The sequence below is a fragment of the Typopeltis vanoorti genome, chromosome 25 (genome assembly GCF_054136105.1).
Source record: "Typopeltis vanoorti isolate ZY-2024b chromosome 25, IOZ_Tvanoo_1.0, whole genome shotgun sequence".
Classification (NCBI taxonomy): Eukaryota; Metazoa; Arthropoda; class Arachnida; order Uropygi; family Thelyphonidae; genus Typopeltis; species Typopeltis vanoorti.
In genome coordinates, this window is record NC_143573.1 from 80,748,940 (window position 1) to 80,775,210 (window position 26,271).

Here is a 26,271-nt window from a genome sequence, read left to right on the forward strand (position 1 = left end):
AAACTCAGAAGAATATTATGTTCGGTCCAGTGGTATAATTTACTGAATGGGAAAGATATCAGCAGTGCACAAGAGGCTTGGAAGCTTCTGTACAGTTAAGAAAGCTGAGAACTAAACTTTTTCTTTACAGAGCCATAAGTGAGTTGAATAGTTTACTTGTTAAAATGGTGAGCGCATCTACTGCAGATGGATTGAAGAGGAAGGTATGAGAGCTGGTGTGGGATTTATGGACTCTGCTGGAGAACCTGACTTTCTTTGATGGATGTCTCTTTCTATGTGTACAAAATGTTCAATATTTTTATTACATGTAGTCAAGCAATGTCAATCTTTTGACACTTCACATCAGTGGGGTGTTTTCTTCAAGAATTTTGAACATCGCATGCAAACCATAAATTCTGATTGTCTTGAGTAGATTAAGGTAGTTTCGGAGATCTTATATAGAATCTCTGTAGTTTCACATGTATCTGTAGTAATTACTTTATTTTATAGTTACCGTTCTCTGAATCAAAGATTGCCATTGCATTCTCTTTATTCAAAAGGAGAATGTATAGATAATTATTCTGTTAAGTGATTTTTTTGCTAATATTTCTTTGCTATGTTACATGGTCTGGTTGTTTATTTCTTTGATAAGAATGTTTTTCCTCTCTCTCTCTATCATTGTGATTTGTTAATTTTGCCAAATGAAGGTGACTCATATTCCATATGCTGCTGCTTAATCTTTGAATGTTTTATTTTTTTAAATCAGTTGTTCTTGTTTGTGAGGTCAATTCTGCTATTATTACAGTTTGCCTTGCTTTCAACATTCTAATTTGTGATATTTTCCAGAGATTGAGAGCTTTCAATTATTTAATTGGCCTAAAACATGACCACGTGTATATATACTCAATGTATATGCATTCATTGAGTATATTTCCCGGCTAGGTCTATTACAGATGTCTTTTGCACTTTGAGTTTGAATATTTAAAAAAATTTTTTTTTTAAAGTTAATGAATTGGGAATAATATTATTGGAGTTAGGATTTTTATTATTATTATTATTATTCCTGATACCTCCAAGGAGTCTGAAGACTCATCGCGGGAGGACATCTACAACTGTCTCAACCACTACACTGAACCTCTACTACGAATCTCTCCATCAGTGCCATCTACCGCCCACCTCCACTACTACCACCACTACAACTGGTATTTTTTGTCTGTAAATTGCATGTGTTCTGAAGGGCCGATTTGTCTGTATGCGGGATGACAAACCAGAGTTTCCGGGAGAAAAAGCCCTGCTACCTCCGTATGAGATCGGCTAACTCGCCTTCGATTGAAATTGTCCAGATAAAGATTCCTCCCGTCGTGACGAGAATCGAACTTAGGCCTATTCCAATTGAAGGGCGCAATGTACCGTTGTTCTTCCAATTGCACTACGGAGGATTTGCAACATTTAAGAACTTTTCTATGGTTCTTAAATTAATCGAAGAGAAACTAGGCATTACTCTTTGGAATCAGCAGCAGATCATATTAACTTACCCAACCAATTTGTCTGAACGTACATTTTCTGATATGTACCCTCAAGGGGGAGAGGTGTACAGGCTAGTATTACAACTCTGCATCATTTTTTCATTATTTTTTTTAAAAAAAATCTGCTGATACCTTTCGTTCTCTTATAGGGAGTATGCAAGGCTGTTTTATCCCTGTCTAACTTTTGGAGACAATAGCCAGTTCATTCTCCACCAGTAGCCAATCAGAGATAACTAGCCTAAAACTATCACTAATTTTAAGCAGCATTCAGTGAATAGACAGGAAACAAAAGCCACAATCTTGAGGTGTACAGGCTAGTATTACAACTCTGCATCATTTTTTCATTATTTTTTTAAAAAAAAATCTGCTGATACCTTTCGTTCTCTTATAGGGAGTATGCAAGGCTGTTTTATCCCTGTCTAACTTTTGGAGACAATAGCCAGTTCATTCTCCACCAGTAGCCAATCAGAGATAACTAGCCTAAAACTATCACTAATTTTAAGCAGCATTCAGTGAATAGACAGGAAACAAAAGCCACAATCTTGTGGTCTCTAACACAATATGCTATTGCCTGAAAAGTGCATTCTGTGGTCAATTTTCTTGAGTTCACAGGACAAAATCTGCATTTCTGCGAGGAAAAAAACTGCTTGTCTGCATGAGAGATCAACTGACTCACCGACCAGTTGAATAAAGGCTGAGGAAAAGTTCCAGAATTGAACTTAAGTCTTACTTTGAGCAGCCTAGAGCCGTGGATACATACAACACTGAGCTACACAGGCCTGTTTACATTATCATTAACCTCCTATTAACAGTTTTCCTCCAAATTAGTCTACCAGTTGTCAGCACTCAGATATTGTTGTATCTCACATTTCAGTCTTTCACTTCTGACTGAATCAATCCACTTAAATCTTAGTATTCTTCTGGGCCTTTTCCTGCCATCTAGCATCAAACATGTTTTACTAACCACTCTTTTCCTATTCTGTTCAAGTGAACCAGTACTACCTGACATTAGCCCTGCTCACATATTCTTGAATTTTAACAATGTTAGGTTTCTCCTAATTTCTTCATTATTAATTCAATTCTGTTATTGATGCTATCTGTTTACACTCCTGATTTTTCTCAGAACTACCATATCTGTTGTCTCTAATCTTTGATCAAGTTTTCTAACTCAACTTACAGATCTGTAACTGTCTTATATGCTGCTTATTTATTATTTTAGCTAATTTCTCTCTTGTTTCATATAAATGTATTTCAATGGCTCCCCATCATGCTTTCTTTACAACAGAGAGATTTGAAAATTGACAACAGAATTGTTAATTTTCAAATTTAATTTAATATCTTCACTAGAAACTGTATTTCTTCAACAGCTTCTCCATACAGCAGAACCTTTCTGTGTTCCTGCCCATTTTTGTGCTTTTGGCGATTTTCTTACCAAATTTATAACAGCTGTTATTCAGTTTAGTTAAACAAACCTGGAGACTGTACATGGTTGTGTTCAGGATTATAACGTCATCTGTATTAAGCAAAGATCTATCTTTGACATATTTAATGCCACTTTCGCTCATTATGTGATCTGTGGAGATGATGTGCATCCTTGTCTTACACATGATTTTGCATCAAATCATCTTCTTGTATTTCCTACAGTTCGAACTTCTGACTTACAACTTGAATATAGACTATGTATTTAATAATAATGTTTGATTTACCCAAATTTGTACTATTTCGAAACTCTTTTCTCTGGGAACTTTGTTGTGTGCCTTTTCCAGATCTACAAAACCTAGGTACAGATCCTAGTTATATTCCTGTGGTTTCTTAGATATTTTTCATGAAGTTTATAATCTGTCCTTGACAACCCCAATGGTTCTTCTCCAAATTTCTCTGCCACATTTTTTTTTCAGCCTCTTCTCAAGAATGCTTGCATAAATATTACCTAGAACACTTAGTAAAGAAATTGCTCCGACCACTCTCTGAATTATGCAGTATAGCTAATGCAAAACTTTTATACCTCCCATATTGATATGGTATTGATATGTACTGTTGTTTGCATTCCTCTTGAAATTTTTCTAATACTGTTCTGTCACTGCTTGTTTTGTTTAACAGCCTTTCAAAGTAATTACTCCAGATAATAGGATATCTTCAGCTTTTGTGTCAACATTATCATCTTTGGTAATTCTCATAGACAAGCTTATACGTTGGTTATGCATTTCTAAATCATAACCAACGGGGGCAGTCTCATACAACCAAATTTGTTGAGGTTTGGAGAGTTTCTTAGGGCTGAGGTGATTCCATGAATAGTTAGGGCCACTACCCATACTGGTTTCGACCTTTATTGAGGTCTCGTCACTGGGAGCTAGGCCCAGTAGTGGAGACACTAAAGCAGAAGCAATGAGAGGTCATCCCTACTTATAGGAGTTGCCAAAAAGGTGTACAACCTTATTATTAAATTACTCTGGATTCAGAGAAAGATGTTGATAGTTTATTTTTCACTTGGTCAGCTATAATAAATTTAGTTTAATCCTTTATTCAAGTGTGTGCAAACAAAGTTTGTGCCTGAAAGTATCTTCATGACTGAGCTAAGGTGGTGCAACACCAAGGCAAAATGCCTTGGTGTTGCACCACCTTAGCTCAGTCCTGAAGATACTTTCAGGTGCAAAATTTGTTTGCACACACTTGGATAAAGGATTAAACTAAAATTATTATAGTCTAACCAAGTGAAAAATAACCTCTCAATGTGGATATTTTTATTTCTTGTGTCTTCTCTCTACATGCACTTGTGCACATCTTTATGTTAGAATATGGTGTTAATGATGATTAGCCCTTATTCTGAGCAGAAAACTTGCAGGTACTTTCATTATTATTAGCTGTGCCTTTTTCTCCAGATTTTTCCAGAACTTTTCTATATGGCAGGTGGGATTCATTTTCTAATTTGCCCTTTAAATCTCCAACAAGAACCACTTTTTCCATTTTCTTAATATCTACTGCCTGTTCTAATGATTCAAAAAAATTGCTCCACTTCTTCCTTAGAAGAACCTTCTGTGGGACCATAGGTGCAAATAAATTATTGCTATTGTTTGCTCTACCAAAGGTTGCTAAATAATAAGTGCAGGATGTACTTATAATTTTTTTCTTGATTTCTTCTGATGTTGAGTTTGCATTTTTTTCTGTAGCTGACTTTTCATTGTTTGTCCTGGTTTCCTTATGAAAACATTAGGATCCTTGTTTAGCCAGGTGATGGCCCAGTAGTCATGAATGCCAGCCCATCCTCATTCATTCAGTACCTGGTGGATACCTACTAAGAGGGTGTACCACTTGAAGGTGAGGATTGGACATTAGGTCAGAAGCCTCAGTCAATTCTCCGCATTCTGTTAAGATTATTATTATTAGACACCTCCAGGGAGTCCAAAGACTCATCGAGGGAGGGCACCTGCTCTACAACTTTGTCTCCGCCACTCAATCCACCAACTGACCGCAACTATACCAACGTTATATACCGCCACCCACCATCACTAGTATTTCCATGGACAATCACAAACACTCTCCAGCCAAACTGTGGGTTTGAATCCATGTCCACAGCTGGATTCAAACCCACAGCCGTTTGGCTGGAGAGTGGATACACTAACCACTCGGCCAGCCAGGCTGGCAGATGATATGGTCTCCTTCCAGTTATCTGGCTTTTACCCTTAAGCATTCTCTTGATTTTCTTTCTGAACACCAAATGAAAGTACAACAATAGTTCTTAACAGACTGAAGAATTCTAAGCAAATCCATAAGTCCTCTTTTAGGTAGCCATAAAAAGTTTGCTTATATTTATATAGCCATGAGCAGTCACCTGCATGCAACACACAGAGACCCAACTGTTATCCTTTACACCATTTTTTGTATTATTAGTTAGAAGAGTCTGATTGAGCAGTAGTTAAGAGAATTTAAATTGCAATAGATCTTTCCTGTATATCATTAGTGAAGTGGATGCAATAATACTACACATGCACCCATTCAAATATGGATAACTGAGAAGTGGAGATTGTGTCATCAAATGAAGGAAAGCTAAGTTACAGAACAAATCATACTGCAAATCATTAAATCAGCTCATTTTCTACAGAGGTTGTGAAATTGCAAAATCGCTGATGGTTTGATTCAAAAACAAATTGTGGCACACTGCATCATCCTCTCTTTAGCTCAGAAAAATAATTATGAAAAATTGCTACACGAATCAAAACTAGTTTTCCTCCACTGTCCAGTTCATGACTTGTTTTGTTTCATTTTACCTTAGGATTCATTTTCTCTCTCTACTAGAATAACTAGCTAGATTTTGTTAGATAAATATTTAGCTTATTAAATGATTAATTCCATTCCTTAATGCACATAGTTACTCTTCCAGAAAATTCCATCATAAGTAATTTGAATAACTATGAAATATGAATGTGGTTTCAACTTTCAGTGTATTATGCATTATATCCTTCCTGTTTACTGAAATACTCTCATCTAAATTTTTTAGGTCCTCCAGGTATGACGCCTATTAATCCTCGTATGAATCCTCCTCGTGGACAACCCTTAGGTCCCATGAATCCAGGTGTAAGTTTATTTTAATTTTTTAAGATACATAAAGCAAATTAGTGATAGCAGCATGAGTCATTTTGACTGCACAAAACTTTTTGAACAGAGATCTTGTTTTTAACTAGTGTGTGTGTGTGTGTGTGTGTGTGTGTGTATATATATATATATATAATGTTTTTACATAGTTTATTCAGATAGTACATTGTTGTTCCTTTTAATCTGCTTGTTTAAAATGTCCAAAAAAGTTTTTCTTTTTTTGTATATTAATTAGATGTGTTCCTTCACATGCAAAACTTATTTGTTGTTACTTTGGTAAAGAATAACAATATTTGTTTTTTCTGACCAAGCAGATATTCATATTTTTATTCTTTTATCCAGAATATTTCACTAGTTTCTTGGAAGAGAAGCAGCATGCTGTGACACACTAGCTGGCTGTTTTTGTTTATCAGTAGGTTTTCTGTTTAACAGAAGCAAGTACCCATTGTACACTTCTATCTCTTCTCCCATATTCTTTCTTGATAAATATTGTTCCTACTGAAGTTTCTTTTTACTAAATTTTTTCTCTCCATCCTTTCCCTGAACTTCCTGTGGCTTTCTCTGAACTTCTTGGTCTTTTTCACTTATGAGGGTCAGCTGAAAATCTGTAAATAAACAGATGAAAAGATAACATGCTGCATCCAGCCTGTCAACTTTTCATCTGGTCCTTGAAAGTCTTCAAATAGCCCTTAATTTCAAAATATTTTAAAATATTTAGCCCTTGTTTTTTAGTAAAAAGGGCTAAAATGCATTGTGTTCCTTGACAAATGCATTATCAAGGAACACTGTCAAATATACAATGTACAGAGATACTACAACAATAAAATGGGATGGAGGGAGAGAATGTTTTAGATTATGTGAACCTTAATAGTCTTTGATGTCTGTGATAAATATGATATATTGGAAACATGGAGTCAAGAACTGAGTCCTTGACTCCTTGCAGGAGCCTATATGAAACTGATAATTACTATTAAGTTCTGAGATGCATGGTAAACCATATCATGCTTGCAGACACAATTAATGACATTGCATTAAATTCAAATTGCATGCAAGGTACAGAATGTAGTTATGAGAACTGCAGATTTCCAAGATCACTTACATTCCCCTCTCCTGAGGTTCATTTTCCACTTGTCTAGAATATGTTAATTTTTCATGCTCCATTCATCATGTTACGTTCAAATTTTTCTGTTTATTGCAGACTACACCAAATAATCTTTTCGAGGACAGGGGAACTCAACCATATGTTGACAAAGAAAACCAAAAACCACATAAAATATACACAACGACATATACCATTCATTAATATATGGCCTAAAGATATCCTTGGTTAAGTGTACTATCACCTCCATTCTCCTCATAACTATATATAATTTTTCTGATTGGAACAGTACCAGGCATGTGGAATGAAAGGGTAGAATTAGCATTACAACTCATAAATTAAATTTGCCTAGAAATTATATCCTTGGTTTAATCCTTTATCCAAGAGTGATTTAAAAAAAAAAAAAAGTCTGTGCATGAAGTATCTTCACGACTAGGCTACTTGTATATATAGATTGATGACTTCACATCCATTAGTATCCTATAATGCAAATCACGCCGCATTTTCTGACGTGTATAATGCTATGTGTTAATGGAAGGGCCATTACCCATTGTACACTATTGACTACCAGTGAGTTTTTTATTTTTATTTTCTTTCCTTTTTTTTTTTATAAGAAAACAAGACAAAATAATCTACTTGTTCAGTATGTTTTTTTTTTTTGGGGGGGGGGATGTTTGTCCTGAGCTTATTTGTTTTAGTTTGCCTATTGGTGGTAGACTGTAAGCTTTGAATATTATTCAGCCTTTGACTCACCCATTTTGGGCTTCTGGCAGGGTTTTTTTTTTTTTTTTTTTTTTTTTTTTTTTTTTTTTTTTTTTTGTGATACTTACCTGTTCAGTACGGTTTGGGGACATTATGTTTTGCAGGATCATGCTCATTGTAGTCTACTGCTTGGTGGATGGCAGCATTTGCAAAGAATTGTTTAGCCTTTTCATGCTGTTTGTTTCTTATGAACAGTGGTGCATTAAACACTGTAAACATTTGTTTTGGAATGTGTGCAGTTTGCTAATTGCAAATTTTCACCCGTTAGTGAATCGCCATAGCTGGCCAAGCACAGAACTCAAACTGTTGCTATAGAAGATGTTTGTGCTTGGCCAGCTATGAAGATTCACTGACTGGTATTTCTGTCTCATTGCCCTATTTGCTTTTGAGCAGATGTGATCGATATGAGTTGTAAATCGAAGCCCTTTATCTAGTTGTACTGCTAGGTATTTTGCTACTGATTGCCATGGAATGGGGGTGCCAAACACGACAACCTCACTCTCTGGTTACACTAGTATTCTTGTGAATAGCACTGTAGTGCTCTTGTCTTCATCAACATTAGTTCGCCATATTTTGAACTATTATTCTAGTACTGAGAGTGCAGTTTGTCAGTTGCTTATCTTAATTGGAAGGAACGGACCATTATACTGCATGATACTGTAATAATGCAGTATTGCAGTATCATCTGCATATATGGCCATTGTGGTGACAACTATGCATGTGATGTCAGCCACATAGAGAGCAGTAAGCCCTGGAGGATGCCTGCAATGATGTTGTGTTCAGATAACCTAATTGCTTGTAGCTTCACTTGGTGTTTATGATTGCTGAGTTACGATTTGATAAGTTTGACCAGTCCTAGAGAGAATTTAGCTAGCAGTAGTTTCAAAAGAAGCCTATTGATTGCTTTGCCAGTGTCCAGGAAGATTTCCTCTGTGTGCTGCTTCCAGTTGAATCCTAGGCTGATCTTTTTCATGACTCTGAGAATTTATTTGTGGAGTGGTTCTCGCAGAATCGAAATTGGTCATCAGGGATGAGAATTAATTCTTTAGTGACTTTCTGCAGTCTTATTAGTATTACTCTCTCAGCTATTTTTTCTAGGCAGGAAAGCAAGCTGATAGTTTTGTACTGCTTTTCCTGGTTTGGGATTAAAATCACATCTGCTACTTTCTGTCATGCTGGGAAGAAGTGATATCTTAATATTGCATTAATCATAGTACCAATGTGACTTATGGCTTTATGTGACATGCATTTGATGATCTTATCAGAAATACCATCTGGGCCTGGTACTTTCCTATTCTTAAGTTTGGTGATGATTTTACGATGTCCTGGCATCACCTCATCATCACCTGCTGAGGTGATGCCAGTTGGATGGGGGTTTATGTACTTTGTGCGTTTCAGCATACAAGCCTACCCAGTTGTGTACCATGGTGACGAATTCTAGATCCACATGGGTTTAGTTTTGACTACACTGATTCTCCAGGTTGTCAGCAAAGTCTTTAGCTTTTTATAAGAAAGATTCCGGTAATTGGACCACATGTTTATTACGATAAATAACAATAAAAAACAACCTGAGAAGTTTTGTAAATTGTATGACATCTTCAGGAGTCAAAGGTAACTAAAAGTTAAAACACACGAAATGAAAAATTACTCAAAAGAGTTCTTTCTATGCAGTTGTCTAACTGTTCATTAAATTGAATATCCAAATGTAGATTCGGTTGCAATGTTAAGTTTGAACAACGCTGGATGCTGTCACGTTGTGTTGTTCACATTCACATTGTCCGAGATCTGACTTGGGTATAATTTTTATCAATGCTGACCAAACTTGGTGTAGAATTAGGCCCTGGTTTTTGTTGCATTGCATTGGAATTCTAAGCGTGTTTGTAGCTTCTTTAAATTTCCTTATGAAACAATTTTTTTCAATGTAAGACATGTTTTTTGCCAGAGTACATTATGGCCAGTAGAAGTTGTATGGTATGCTAAGCCTGATTTGTTTTCTCTTCTTTTTTGCATGTCTTTTTGGTGTTTGTTCATACGAAATTCCCCTGATCTTCCTGTCTGGCCTACGTTGCAGATGCCACAGGAACAATGAATATTATGCACACCTGGGTTTTTTTAAAGGGTAGAAAAGCCACTTTGATGTTATGTTTGTAATTTGACAATTTTGTCTGTAACATTCTTGATGTATGGAAGCATGATTGCATTCTTTGAAATCTTGCTTTTGTGAGATGATTGTAGGAGGTGTGTTCAGGATTTTTTTGATAGTCTTCGGTTCATAACCATTTTTTTTTTTAAGGATCTGTGTTAAATGTTGAAGTTCTTCATTTCTTTGTTTTTCTTAGTGCTAGAAATATTATGAACTCTGTCTTTAGATTTGTCCACGTCATGGTAAACCAGACAACTTTCAACATGGATTGGTGGGAGAGACTTACAGTCTGTATGTAGATCTTTGGTCTTCTAAAGTGTCTGGTACTTTGTTGAAGGATTGAAGTTTTGTTTCCCACTGTCGATTTCGATAGTTTTTAAGTGCATGTTGACCTTCCTTTGCCCTAATTGATTGATTGTTGGTGTTCTGGGGCCAGCTTTCTGTGCCTGGCTCTGTTCTTTTCATGTATGATGTTTTTAATCTCATTCAGAAGTCAGTCGGAATTTATGCTTGGTATATCTGCAGTGGCAGCTGTTACTGCTGTCGGCATCTGCTTTTCTAGGCTCGAAATTGAGTCATTGATTTCTTTTTTCCCCTTCTGCTTGAACTGGGCCAACAAATGCATGTAGACCTATTGCTAGTTTTGTCCAGTTGACATTTGTACTTGATCTGGGTTATTTTCATGTTGTTAGCCCATTTGTAATAAAGCTGGGTTGTGATCAGAGCTGAGGTCATCCACCATGCTTATTTGGTATTATTCCATGATATTTTGTAGTATCACTATGTCAAGGACATCAGGAAGGTCCTGCCACATTGCAGTAAGTGGATTCTGGAGGTTCTGTGATCACTCTGTTCATGTGACAGCAAAGTCATTGAGGGTTCTTCTGTTTTGATTTGTAGTTCTGGCATTTGAGGCTGTGTGCTTACTAGCACTGCTCATTTATGTATAGAATTTCAGTGAAGTCTGCTTCCAGTAACTGTTTGTGTGTATATATATATATATATGTGTGTGTGTGTATATATATATATATATATATATATATATAAAATACGGGGGGAGGATTCAAAAAAATGGACTCAATTTCATACGGCTATATTTTCTGAACTATACATTGTACGTGAATGATCTACATAACATTTGAAAGAGGAGGCCCTAAAGTTTGAAATACTACTGCTAGAGCGCTTTCCTAGCAGCAGCGTCAGTTGTGAGCAAAATGGCTACTATGCAGCACAAAATGTTTTGCGTTTGTGAACTCATTAAAACACCGAGTCGACAACTGCAGTGCAGTGTGCTTTTTGTCATCGTTTCAACACGACCTCTACCAACAACTTTGGCTGACCTAAAAAACTGTATCACAACTGCAGTGGTATGGGATGAATTATCCATGCATCCACATTGAACATCTATAAACTTTAATTGTGAACATCTATAAACTTTAATTGTGAACATCTATAAACTTTAATTGTGAACATCTATAAACTTTAATTGTGAACATCTATAAACTTTATTGTGAACATAATCAAATATACTCAACATAATATTTGTCGCTAGTTCTATGTTCGATATACAGACTTACAAAATTGAGTCCATCTTTTTGAATCACCCTGTATAGAGTATATTTTCAGTGACCTGCATTTGCAGTTTCAACCTCCACTCTGCGTGATTTCTGAGGTTTTGGAGGTCTCTTGTGATTTTCTTAGTGGTGACAGATTCTGTGATATCACACAGTACCATGTTGAAGTTTTTTTTTTTCACTTTTTAAAGTAAACATGTTGTAATGGATGTTTTTATCATCTAAAAGTTTAGTCAGTGCATGGTAGTCAGCTATCATCTCTGGCTGTATCGGACCCCCTCTCTCATGTACCTAGCTTTCATAAAATTTATTTTGAGTTTTAAGGGCCATGGCCACTTCTGTCTATCATTCCTTAGCTCACAGTATAATAGGAGGAACTCTTTCCTTATGTTGGTTTGTTTCTGTTTATGTGGCGAGTTGCAGTTTCATTTGATGTTGGTTCCTTGAGTCTTTTTCCTTCCGACGTTAAGAAAGAAAAAAATATGGGTTAAATGAGAAGGGTGAGAAAGGTGGATGCTCCGAGACGAGGTGAGAGTATGTGTAGACAGGAAAGGAATGGGATGACCTGGGATCAAGAGGAAACAGTTGGAATTGAAAAGGGTTTTAAAATAAATAAGCAGAAAAGGAAATGGCCCCGGTCGAGCATAGAGAGAGATCACATCGAGTGAGTGGTATCAGTGGAACTAGCTGTTGTGTTTGTATACAAATGCTAGAAGTATAAGAAAGAAGACAGATGAAATGATTGCACTAGTTGCGTCTGTTCACCCAAAGATTGTCGGGATAAGTGAGACATGGTTGGAAGAGGATGACATTCTGACAGGAATAGAGATGGAATGGTATGATATATTTCGTGAGGATAGAAATGGTAAAAAGGGAGGGGGAGTGCTATGATAGTACAACATGACAAAATTTCATGCCGGCTGGGGCGTTGCCTGGTTAAACAAGGCTCCCATTGTTTTCACCAGGGAACCAGGGCGAACAACGAAAAGTCAGCTACTGGAACAAATCTGAAAACAAACCCCAACTCAACATCACCAGAGTTAAAGATCGGTACTATCAATGTAAGAAGCCTGAATGGCAAAGAAATGGAGCTAGCTGAGGAATTAGATAAGTACCAGATCGACATAATAGGGGTGACTGAAACAAAAAAAGACCAAAACTGGTGAGATCTTTCTGAGCAATAAATACAAAATGTTATATTCAGGCAATGACAATCAAGGAAAAGAAGGAGTAGCCATAGTATTCAACACAAAATACGAGGCTAATCTTTTTGAATGGCAGTCAGTCTCAAGTAGAGTAATGTGGGCAAATATGAGAATGGAGAACTGGACAATGAGACTTATTTGTGCCTATGGTCCCACAGAAGGTTCTACTAAGGTAGAAGTGGAGGAATTTTTTGATGCTTTAGAAAAAGCAACTGACACAATGAAAAAGGAAAAGTTGGTCCTTGTTGGGGATCTAAATAGCATAGTAGGAAATGATGGTGAGACATACAAAAATATTTTGGGAAAATTTGGAGAAAAGAGCAAAGCTAATAATAATGGCAAATATCTGTTGGATTTCTGCTCAGGACATGGACTGGTTATTACTAACACCATGTTCCAACATAAAAATGTGCACAAATTCACATGGAGAGAAGAGGCAAGGAATAAGAAAAGTCTCATTTACTATGTTATTGTTGATAGTGATGTTTTCTCACTGGTACATGTACTAGAGTGTATGTACATAGGATTAGAATTGGAAGTAATCACCACTTAATCTTGAGCAGAATAAAATTGAATTTCATATTGTAAAGAACAACATGTAAGAAAGTTTTAAAGCGAATAAAAGTTGAGCAGCTCTCAGATGTGAACTCTAGACTAAAATACAGAAAGATTATTGAAAAGAAAATGAAAGAATTTGAGAACAGGAATCAAACGGAGATTCAGTGGCAAACTTTGAAGAAAACATTGATTGATTCTGCCAGAGAGGCATGTGGTGAGGTTGTGTGCAAGGATAAAAAAATCAGAACTCCCTGGTGGACACAGGAAGTTAAAGAGGCAGTGAAGGAAAAGAAGAAAGCATATCGAAAGTTCCTGGCAAATAAGTCAGCTTTTACTCTTACAGAATACAGAGACAAATGTAAGAAAGCTAAACAGTGTGTAAAACTAGCTAAACAAAAGTCATGGGAGGACTTTGGCAAGAATATAGAAAATAAATATCAAGAAGGTAGCAAAATATTCTGGAGGTTGTTGAAGAAGCTTAGGAATGGAGGAAAGAGTGCTGTAAAAGGAGTTAGAGATGAAAAAGGTGACATGAAAAAGGAGAAAAAGATATCCTTGAAGTATGGAGTAATTACTTTGAAAAACTGCTAAATGAAACAAGCAGTGATGACAGCACAGTGATAAAAAACACTGACCAGGCATGCAGTCAGGAATACATATCCATACTTGAAGTAGAAAAAGCCATCAAAAGCTTGAAATGTGGAAAGGCAGCAGGAGTAGATGATATTCGACCAGAAATGCTGAAGTATGGTGGTATAAAAGTCTTACAGTGGCTGCACTGCATAGTTCAGAAAGCCTGGACAGAGGGACGAATTCCCGATGATTGGAGTAGAGCTCTCATAGTACCCATATATAAAAAGGGAAATAAAACTGAATGTGAGAATTACAGAGGTATTTCCCTACTGAGTGTTCCTGGCAAGATCTATGCAAGTATACTTGAGAAATGGTTGAGAAGAATTGTTCAAGAAAAGCTTGGTGAAGAACAAGCTGGATTCAGGCCAAATAGAGACTGTCAGGATCAGATCTTCACTTTATCACAAATAGTCGAGAAAGCATGGGAATATAACAAAGATCTGTATTTAAGTTTTCTCGATTTGGAAAAGGCATATGACAAGGTGCCAAGAGAGAAGCTATTCAATACGCTGCAGTTATATGGTGTCAGTGGGGCATTATGTCAAGCAATACTTAGTCTTTATTTGAGTTGTAAGTCAGCAGTTAGAATTGAAGGAAGTACAGGAAGATGGTTTAATGTTAAATCTGGTGTGAGACAAGGATGTACATTATCCACTCTGTTATTCATTATCTATATGGATCACATTATGAAGGAAAGTGGTATTAAACCTGATATCAAAAATGGAGATGTTAATGTCAGCTCTTTGCTTTATGCGGATGATGTTATACTTCTAAATAAATCCGCTACAAGTCTGCAAGATTCTCTGACTAAATTGAATAGCTGTTGTAATAGATATGGTATGAAGGTCAGCAATAAAAAGACAAAGACAATGAAAATAGGCAGAATCATTGAAAATGTCAACTGTGTTGTGAATGGAGAACCTGTGGAACAAGTAAAACAATTCAGCTACTTAGGCACGATTTTTACTGAAGATGGTAAATTAAATATAGAAATAGACAACAGAATCAGCAAAGCTTGTATGGTGGGAAATCAATTGAATAAATTCATATGGAATAAGAGAGAAATTATTCGGAACACTAAATTAGCTGTATACAAGACAGTGTTCAAACCAGTTTTAACTTATGGATCTGAGAGCTGGGTCAGAAGTAAAACACTTGACCAAAGTCTAGAGACCCCAGATATGAGAGTCCTGAGAAAGATTAGAGGCGTGAACAGATGGCATCAATGGCAATATCATATTAAAAATGAGGATATTAGGAAAGAACTTGACATTGTCAGCATCCAAGAATGCGTTAACAGAGCTAATCTCAGATGGTATGGTCACTTAAATAGAATGGGAGAGGAAAGATTAGCAAAACAAGTGTTCTCTGCCAGGTTGGCATTAAAACGACCCAGACGAAGACCAAGATATAGGTGGATTGATATGGTACAAAGTGCCTTAGACGATAGAAATATAAGATCTGATAATGTTGGAGTCTTGACAAGTAACAGTCAGATTTGGAGGAAAATTGTAGATAGGAAGTTAGTAATGATGTAATTTTTTCATGTAGTACTGTCATATCCTGTACACCCCTTGAGGGTACATGGCAGGAATTTGATGATGATGAGAGAGTTATGTGCATACAAAGTAGAGATTCAAGAGGGATATAGAGACAGTGGTTTTGAGGCAGTATGGTGTGAGATAGAGGTGAATGGAATCAAATACTTGGTTGGATGTTGTTATAGACCAGGTAATGTGGATGGTGGTGATAATGAAATGTATAATCAAATTAGCCAAGCAAATAAGAAAAGGGTGATCATTATGGGCAATTTTAATTATGGCAATATAGACTGCAATGATGAGATATCAACTGGAAGTAAGGAAAATGAGTTTCTTGAGTTTTTGAGGGATAACTACCTCAGACAGTATGTAACAGAGGGCACACAAGGATTAAGGGTCTTGGATTTGGTCATCTCATCAGAGGATGTAATTATAAATAAAGTGTCAAATTGTGCACCAATTGGTGAGAGTGACCTGGGTGGTTGTCAGCAGTGTGAGGACCTCTGTGAGAAAGGGATATATGTTCAGCTACAAGTGGGAGGGTGATTATGAAGAGCTCAGGAGACAGCTTGTGGGTGTAGCGTGGAATGAGGAATTAGTTGGAAAAGAGATCAATGCAGCATGGGGGATTTTCAAAAACTATCTGGTAGATGCAATGTCTAAATGTGTTCCAAGTGTGAGAAGGTTAAATAAGGTAGGTGTAAGATGGATGAATAAAGAAATTAACCATGCGATACAGAGAAAAAGGGCATTGTGGAGGCAGCATAAGAGAAGTTGAAAGTTTATTTTTCACTTGGTCAGACTATAATAAATTTAGTTCAATCCTTTATCCAAGTGTGAGCAAACAAAGTTTGTGCCTGAAAATATCTTCAGGACTGGAGTAAGGTGTTGTACAACACCGGGTAACTCGTAGCAAAGGTGGACCAAGCTAACATTACTCCTACCTCAATATATCCCATAATGCAAAACACATCTCCTTGCAGATATGTATAATGTTATGCATTAAGGGAAGGGCCACTACCCAGACTAGTTTCGACCTTTATTGAGGTCTCTTTAGTGGGAGCCAGGCCCAGAAGTGGAGATACCAGGCAGAAGCAATAGTGACGTCATCTTTACCTATAGGAGTTGCCAAAAGGTGTGCCATCTTTTTATTAAATTACTCTGGATTTAGAGAAAGATGTTGAAAGTTTATTTTTCAATTGGTTAGACTATAATAAATTTAGTTTAATCCTTTATCCAAGTGTGAGCAAACAAAGATTGCGCCTGAAAGTATCTTCAGGACTGGGGTAAGGTGGTACCATACCAGGATTAAAAAAGGATTAAACTAAATTTATTATACTCTAACCAAGTGAAAAATAAACTTTCAACATCTTTCTCTAAATCCAGAATAATTTATTAAAAAAAGGGTGGCACACCATTTGGCAACTCCTATAGGTGGAGATGACCTGCTAATGCTTCTGCCTGGTATCTCCACTTGGGCCTGGCTCTCACTGAAGAGACCTCAATAAAGGTCGAAACTAGTCTGGGTTGTGGCCCTTCCCTTAATGCATAACATTAGACATATCCGCAAGGAGATGTGTTTTGCATTATGGGAGATACTGAGATAGGAGTGTTTGTTGCTTGCTCCACCTTTGCAAGGTGTGTTCTGGTGTTGTACCACCTTACCCTAGTCCTGAAGATACTTTCAGGCGCAAGCTTTGTTTGCTCACACTTGGATAAAGGATTAAACTAAATTTATTATGTCTTTTACTATTTTTTACTCAATCTTTATTCTTGGTAAAGACTCAGTAAAATCATATTTTCAAAAGGCAGATTTGATATTGTTCACTTATTGCTGTAGCAGGTCTTCATTGGAACATATGAGCATGATGTAATAAGGTGTTAATGGGTCCGATTCTTTGTTGAAATGACGAAAAGTAACATAGATGTAATGATCCGTTGACACATAATAGACCCCTGTCATTGTCTTACCATTTTCCAAATAGTCTATCATGATAATTCCTTGGGAATCCCAAAAAACTGTGGCATCACCTTCCCAGCTCACAAAAATGTCTTCGCTTTTTTCGGTGGTCTTTCATCGGGCATTGTCCACTGATTCGACTGCTACTTTGACTCAGGTGTGTAGTGGTGGATCCAAGTTTCTTCTACAGTCATCACGAATCGCCGAAAAAAATCCTGCAAGTTGCAATTGAATATCTCCAAACATTGCATTGAAATGTCTATTCACATGCGTTTTTGATTGACAGTCAACAATCACAGCACCCATTGCGCACACAGCTTTTTCATGTGCAATTTTTCATGCAGGATATTATACACCCATTCAGTTGAGATGCCTACAATCTCAGCAATCTCACGCATACTTTCATATAACGATACAATGAATTTTGTCAATCATTTCTTTAGTAGTGACCTCAGTCGGGCGTCCAGTGCCCTTCATCTTCGATGAACTTACAACCATGTTTAAACTTATTTATCCAAAAATAAATAGTCTTTAATGCTGGTGCAGAATCCCCATGAACTGCATCTAACTTGACATTAATTTGCGTGGCTGTCCACTTCTTTAAATAAAAGTGTTTTATCACTGCACGAAACATGTTTTTCTCCATTTTTATGAAAAATGCGAACATGATCATTTTAAATGTTCACCAAACAAGAACTATGCTTCATACGTGGCTAAAATTTTGTCAGGGGTAATGAAAAAGATAATACATGCTGACACTAGTATGAACGAACTAATTGTGTCACAGTCTATTTGAAATTTACCAAATTTTTCGAACAACCTTCGTGTATGTGCGTGTAGATACACACACACACACACACACACACACACACACACACACACACACACACACACACACACACACACACACTACCTTTCCCCCGGCACCTATGGTGCCCAACTCCCCGAGTTCCCGGCTGGTAAGACAAAAAACGTGACAAAAACGTTTCAAATTTCAGCTTATCTTTTTATGTACCTGGTAATTAAAATAACGTCAAGTGTTCAGAGCCTTCTAACGAGTAATGTTTTCGACGAAACACACCAATATTCGGTAGACGTACACAGTGGAACATGGGGATTCGATTTAATGAATCAAAAAAATAGTACCAAAAATCGCCAACAGGAGAAATTTTGGCACTGTCAAATTAATTTTAGTAGGTGTGACTAATGAATGACTAAATGGCAAATGAAAGACAGCACACATCAATTTCATGACATGTATTGTTAATTACAAATGAGGTTCAATATGACTACCATTCTGATGTTCCAGGAACTGCATACAGTGCACAACATTTTCCACAGTGGTTCGCAACATATCGTAATTGATTTGTCTCATGTAACGGTATTCGATCTATCAAAGTTGGAATATCAGGTACATGTCCTTGATACACAATGCGTTTAAGAAATCCCCACAGCCAAAATTCACAAGGATTGAGATCAGGCGATCTCGGTGGCTATGGCGTGGGAAATGCATGACTAATGATTCTTCTGTCAGAGAAATGTTGTCGCAAAACACGCTGTACCTGAAGTCCGATGTAGGGTGGTGCACCATTCTGCATGAAGATGGTCGAATTGAGACATCCTCTTTGCTGCAGTTGTGGAACCACAAAGTTCTGTAGCAATTGGCATACCTGTTAGCATTGACGGAACAGGTCACTGGGCAATTTTGGCGATTTTCCTCCTAAAAGTATGGACCGATGATAAAAGATGCCGTAAATCCGCACTACACTGTGATTTTGGGCAAGTGGATAGGCATCCTCAGACACGTGCGGATTAGTTGCAGCCCAAATGCGACAGTTGCGTGTGTTAATATCGCCATTCAAATAAAAGTGCACTTCGTCACTCCATAAAATCTGCCACGGCCATGCATCATCCACTTCCATGCGTGCTAAGAATCTCAAAGATAAGTCAATTCGTGTGGTTGCATCACTAGGGCTCAATTCTTGAACATGACTGATTTTATAGGGGTAAAACTTCAACATCTGATGTAGGATTTTCCATACCGTTGTGTATGCGATATCCGTTTGTGGGAATATTGCTTGTGTACTGCTGGTACTTCATCATCTCCTGTTCCATAATAGCAGTTTCAGCTTGTTCAACTTGTTGGCGATTGATTGGTTTGCGTCCCCTACCTACCTGCACTGCTAGAGTTCCAGTAGTTTCAAATCGGCAAATCAGTTTTCGTAAGTTTGTTATGCTAAGCGGTCATTTTCGTAAATTTTTCATACACTGAAAATCGCAAAGAAGAGCACTGCCATTATTGTTCCGCTGATAATAGAGTTTGACTAACAAAGCACGCTCACGAAAGGTAAGAGGCATCGAAAAGCAGTTCGTCTACGAATGATAAGAAATCTCACAGCCCTTTTCTTTTATTGCATGATCGCTCACAAGAAACGTGCTAATGCAAATTAATGCATTTTACTCAGTAAACAGCGCTAGGATTTCCTCTGTTGATGACTTTTGGTACTATTTTTTTTTGTTAAATCGAATCCCCATGTTCCACTGTGCATGTCTACTGAATATTGGTGTGTTTCATCCAATACTTTACTCACTAGAGGGCTCTGAACACTTGACGTTATGTGCATTTTTATTTATTTTTTTTCTGTCTAACCTAACCTAACCCTGCTTGAGAGACCAAACACGAAACTTTTCAAACCACTTCAGGTTTGAAAAGTTTTTTCAAACCTGAAGTGGTTTGAATTTCTGAATTATCTGAATTTCATTGCCTGGTGTAGTCTCACACCAGGCAATGAAATTCACTTGACCACCTACATAAAAATCAGAAACATCCATGCCTGTCAGGATTTGAATCTGCAGCTTGTTGGTTGGAGAGCAGACACACAAGCCACTTGGTCAACCAGGCTGGCTATATGTAGGACAGCAAATGTTATTTGTTACTGGTCTTAATATAACATCAGACTTATAGATCTTGGGAAGATCATATAATCTGGGTGGATGAGCATAAAAGATCTTACTTACTTAATCCTCATCACTCCACTTGGGTGCATAGGTCTTCCACCACCATTTTCCATCGGACTCTGTTTTTTGCTTCTGTTTTTATTTGGTTCCAGTTTTTATTAATATTTGCTATTTCTTTCAATATTATTATTTTCCGTGTGGACACACTTATATGTTCGTCGTACATGTTGTTTATTTTTTAACGGTATATATTAGAACACAGAAAAATAAGTAAATAATTAATTTATTAACTTATTTCTGATATTTCGCTGGTGTTATAACCAGCATCTTCAGAGCACAAAAACACAGTTTGTCACAATACGCAAGACTATAACAACATGGTGTAATCAACAGACTAGTTAAACAAAATTGTAGCAGCAACACAAAGACTAGAGTCCTGATTTTGACACCCTCTATCTGGAAAAAAAAAAAAAATGCAGCTATCACATAAGACTAGAATCCTAAACAGAGGAAAAAAAAAAAAAAAAAAAAACCGGTACTAGTTTTTTCCTTAAGATCACTGTCTCCCAGATTTTAGGCAAATTTATACAGCTATATTTGTTGAGATTTGGAGTGTTTCAGGGCTTCTGTTGCCTCTAAAACCAGTCTCTCTGACTTGAGCTTCTGTGCAGTACTTTTGTGTTCTTCCAGTTGATCCTGTGTGCAGGGGTATCCAGAGCATGGTCTGCTAGGTCCGACTTGCCATAGTGATAATGCCGGATGTATCTTTTGTGTTTGCTGATGTGGATGTTCACAGTTATTCCTGTTTGACCGTAGTAGGCTTGATTACATGAGTGGGGTACTTCGTAGACTCCTGGATGTGATAAAGGGGGAATGCTGTCCTTGGGTGAGCGGATAAAGGTTGCTAATTTGCCACACGGTCTGAATGTGGTGCGTAGTTCATGTTTATTAAGAATTCTTGAAATCTTTTCGGATGTGCATTTAATGTATGGGATGGTGACTGTTTTGTTGTAGTTCTCTGTGGTGGATAGTGGGAGGGGTTTCTTAGGAGCGTTTAGTATTTTGTTTATCTTATGGGGATTATAGCCATTGGCCAAGAAGGTGTGGCATAAGTGAGCCAGTTCAGCAACAAGAGCATTGTCATTGGAACAGATTGTTCTCACTCTGTGGGTTAGCGTTTTTAAAATGCCATATTGTTGAGAATGGTGATGGTCTAATTGTTTGTGTAAATATCTCCCTTTATGTGTGGGTTTTCTAAAAACTGAAAATGATAAGGAACCATCTGGAAGACGTGTGGTAAGTGTATCCAGGAAGGGTAGACAGTTATTAGCTTTTTTTTTCCCCCCCAGATAGAGGGCACTAAAATTAGGCCTCTAGTCTTTGTGTTGCTGCTATAATTTTGTTTAACTAGTCCGTTGATTACACCATGTTGTTATAGTCTCGCGTATTGTGACAAACTGTGTTTTTGTGCTCTGAAGATGCTGGTTATAACACCAGCGAAATATCAGCAATAAGTTAATAAATTAATTATTTACTTATTTTTCTGTGTTCTAATATATACCGTTAAAAAATAGACAACATTGTTCTTTTCCATGTTTCTCTTGGCCTACCTTATCTTCTCTCCTCAACACATGCCCCAACCATTTCCTTTCACGTATCTGTTGCAACATATTGTTTAGTCTGTCTATTACTGTAGTGGATAGCGTGCATGCTCATGATGTCTTCCTTTGCTCATACACACTCTTGGGTGGTTCAAGAGAGGGCGTGGAAAGATGAAGAAATTTAACTGAGGAATTGCACTTTTAACCATTGGTTTTGGTGTTTGTGGATAACTCCTTAACAGATAAGTGATATTTTGAGTAAAAATTGATGAATTTGCATAGTATTTACATAGTATTGTTTACTTTTAGTATTTTAGCGAGTCTGGGTGATTTTTGTGTGATTTTTGAGTATTTTAATAATAAATTGATAGATACGATTATCGGTGCACATGGCTCCCATAAAGAGGAATACAAAGATGGTGTCCATGTCGCCATATTTGTCTAAAAATCTTAACTTAAAGGATTTGATTCAGTGTACCGTTTGCGAAATGTATGCATTGAGGAGAGCGGTTGGAGTCTGGTTAAACAACCGATAGTGGAGTGAATGTGTGCAAAAAGTGTAAAGAATGTGAGGATTTAATGAGTGCTTCTGGTCGTGTGAGTGATATCGTCGATGAAAGTGAGAATCTAGATAACAGTGATATTCGAGGTGTTAATAGTGATATTTGCGAGGTCGTACCTGATCTTAGGATAAATAAAAATAAAACAATGTTGATGAAAATAAATACAAAGCAAAATAAACAAATAACAATAGAAGAAACACAGCTGTGAGAGTGGCATTGAAAGTGAGAATGAAGGTAAACATACAGGCTGATTGAATGAATCATTGGAGAATAAAAATTATGACACTGACGCAATGAGTGAGATCGCTTTATTATGTGGAGCGATACATAGGGCAAATCGGCATTTGGGGCGTTGCCAAAAATGTTTACCAAGCGTACCGACTAAAAATCGGCAAAAGTGTGATAGAAAAAATACGAGTATGATAGTGAGTGTAAACAAAATGAAAGAGTGTGTTTTGTATGGAGATTCCTTAGTAAGAGTGTGTTAGTTGAAAGTTTAACAAAATCGTACCAACCCGGTGTGAACGTTAAGTATGTAAGCGAGTCAGTTAGAATGAAAAAGCAGTGGGTGAAAGAATTGATAGTGGTGGCAGGTACAAATGATTTGAAAGTAAACAAAAACGGCTATGAGTGGGATGTAAAGGAATTTCTTGAGGTAGCAAAAGAGAAGAGTGAGAGAGTTAGGTTGGTGAGTCTGTTGCTGCGGTATGACAGTGAAGAGTATAGAAGAAGGGCTATAATTGCTAATGACTTTATGCGTGAATTATGTTTGATGAGTGGTGTGGAATTTGTGGATATGTGGAATGAGTTCGATGGGCGAACGGATTTATATAAAATGGATGGTTTACATTTGAATGGATTTGGTGTACGGAGACTTGAAAAGGTGTTGTCGAATGTAGTGGAAGTGAATATGCAGAATCAGGGAAACTAGAGTTATTAAGGAGGGGGGGGGGAGTAGATATGCAGATTTGAGGGAGACAGTTGAGTATGTGAATGTGTGTAATATGCCCAAGCGAGTAGGAAAGACCACGAATCAGAATGGGATAGTTAGTATAAGGCATCGAAATAGGGATGGGACAAATCAGCTTCTGCAATTCATGTATATAAATGCCAGAAGTATTAGGAACAAGAAGGAAGAATTTTTGGCCTTGGTTGGCACTTCCAGACCCCAGGTTATTGGCATTAGTGAAACATGGCTGACAGAAGATGACACAGCTAGTGGGATTGAATGTGAGGAGTGACAGGGAGAATAAAATGGGGGGAGGCATGTTATTGATGATAGCTGATGAGTTACAGCCAAGAAGAATAGAAGTGGAACTGCAGGATAGAGAAAAGAGCACATTTCAGGCTATTTGGTGTGAGATTGAAACTAGCAGAACTAAATATACAGTTGGGTGCTGCTATAGACCAGGTGATGGAATAGATGGTGGAGATAGTATGCATAAGCAAATAGAAGAAAGGAGTGGAAGGAGGGTAATTATTATGGGAGATTTCAACTATGATAACATTGATTGGAAGGAGGAGAGGACACATGGGAGAAAAGAGACGAGTGACCAAAATGATAGCAGGTCTGTGGAATGAACCTTATGAGAGAACAGGTTGAAGATTTGTGGGTTGCAAAAATTGGTTGATAGGTGGAAAAGGGGTGATATGATTTGAGACATTCAAATTATTGAAGGGTTTCTATAGGATTAATCCAGAAGATATTTTTGAGAATAGGACTGGTGGTGGGAGGACTAGGGGCCATACATGGAAGCTGGGCAAGAACGTGGTTAGCAGGGATGTTAGAGCTAGGTTTTTTACTTGGAGAGTGGTGAATGAGTGGAATATGCTGCCAGAGTCTGTTGTGGGTGCTATGACCATGAATGAGTTCAAGGTGAGGTACGATAGATACTGTGTGAATGTCAAATAGTTGTTCTTGACATGATGTTAGGGCCTCCCTCGATGAGTCTGTTGACTCCTTGGAGTTGCCCGAAATAATAATAATAATAACATGGGTTCATGGTTTGTTCTCTGCCATAGTTCTTAGTTTGATATTTGTTTTGGCCAATATATTCCCAGTATCATTCTTAAACACTTGTTTAGGAAGACCTGGACATTGTTAACTGTCATTTTGTTTAACATCCACATTTCTGATCCATACATTAGTATAGCCTTTACATTTGAGTTAAATATTCATTTAAGTTTTATAGACAAATTCTTGTTTTTCCAAATATTTCTAAGTTAGTTGAATAAGCCAGTTGGAAGGATTAAACTAAATTTATTATAGTCTAACCAAGTGCAAAATAAACTATAATAAATTTGATTTAATCCTTTATCCAAGTATAAGCAAACAAAGTTTGCACCTGAAACTTCCATCATCTTTCTCTAAATCCAGAGTAATTCAATACTAAGGTGGTACACCTGTTGGCAACTTGTATAGGTAAATATGACCTCTCCTATTGCTTCTGCCTTAGTATCTCCATGTTTGGGTCTGCCTCCTACTGAGGAGACCTCAATAAAGGTCGAAACTGGTCTGGGTAGTGGTCCTTCCCTTAATGCATAGCAGTATACATCTCCGCAAGGAGATGTGCTTTGCATTATAGTAGATTCTGAGACAAGGAGTGATGAGAGCTTGGTCCACCTTTGCTCTGAGTTGCCTGGTGTTGCACCACTTTACCTCAGTCCTGAAGATATTTTCAGGCGCAAACTTTGTCTGCTTACACTTGGATAAAGATTTAAACTAAATTTATTATTGAATAAGCCAGCTGTTTCCTTCTATTTATATCTTCAGTAGTTCCTCCTCTTATTGATACTGTTGAACCAAGGTATATGAACTGTTCTACTTCTTTAAGCTGTGTTTCTTCTATTGTTATTTGTTTATTTTGCTTTGTATTTATTTTCATCAACATTGTTTTATTTTTATTTATCCTAAGATCAACTTTTTGGCTGTTTCTACAAGTGTTGTTATTTTTTGTTCTGTACGTTGGTTGATTGGTTGCAGATGATTGCAGATGATATCTGCTTACTTTCTTTGAAATGTTTCAAAATACGTTGAATGGTTGCAGATGATATCTGCTTACTTTCTTTGAAAGTAAGCAGATATCATCTGCAAAATGCCCTTCGATTGGAATAGGCCTAAGTTCGATTCTTGTCGCGACGGGAGGAATCTTTATCTGGACGATTTCAATCGAAGGCGAGTTAGCCGATCTCATACGGAGGTAGCAGGGTTTTTTATCCCGCATACAGACAAATCAGCCTTTCAGAACACACACTATTTACAGACAAAAAATACTAGTTGTGGTAGTGGTGGAGGTGGGCGGTAGATGCGTTGATGGAGATGATTCGTAGTAGAGGTTCGGTGTAGTAGTTGAGACAGCTGTAGGTGTCCTCCCGCGATGAGTCTTTGGACTCCTTGGAGGTGTCACAAATAATAATAATAATAATAATAATAATATCTAGATTGTGGAGTTGGTTTTGAAGTAACCATTGTAATCCTGTATTTCCATGAGATACTTTTCTCATCACCCAGTCTATGACAATTAAAAACATAGTAGAGGAAAGTATACAACCTTGCCTTACTCCTGTCTTTGTTTTAAA

At 37.2% G+C, this 26,271-nt stretch overlaps 1 protein-coding gene across 8 annotated transcripts in view; it reads left to right on the top strand.

The window, feature by feature from the left end:
• LOC150092876 (single-stranded DNA-binding protein 3-like) overlaps positions 1–26,271 on the top strand; it is an 846,537-nt gene that overhangs the window by 412,402 nt on the left and 407,864 nt on the right. For all 8 annotated transcript variants that reach the window (XR_016550498.1, XM_090414347.1, XM_090414349.1 and 5 more), the window contains one exon: positions 6,001–6,077. Coding sequence is in view for 7 of the 8 variants with exons in the window: in XM_090414347.1 (XP_090270473.1) it covers positions 6,001–6,077 (77 nt within the window). In the remaining variant the exon portion in view is untranslated. The remainder of the gene's footprint in view (positions 1–6,000; positions 6,078–26,271) is intronic.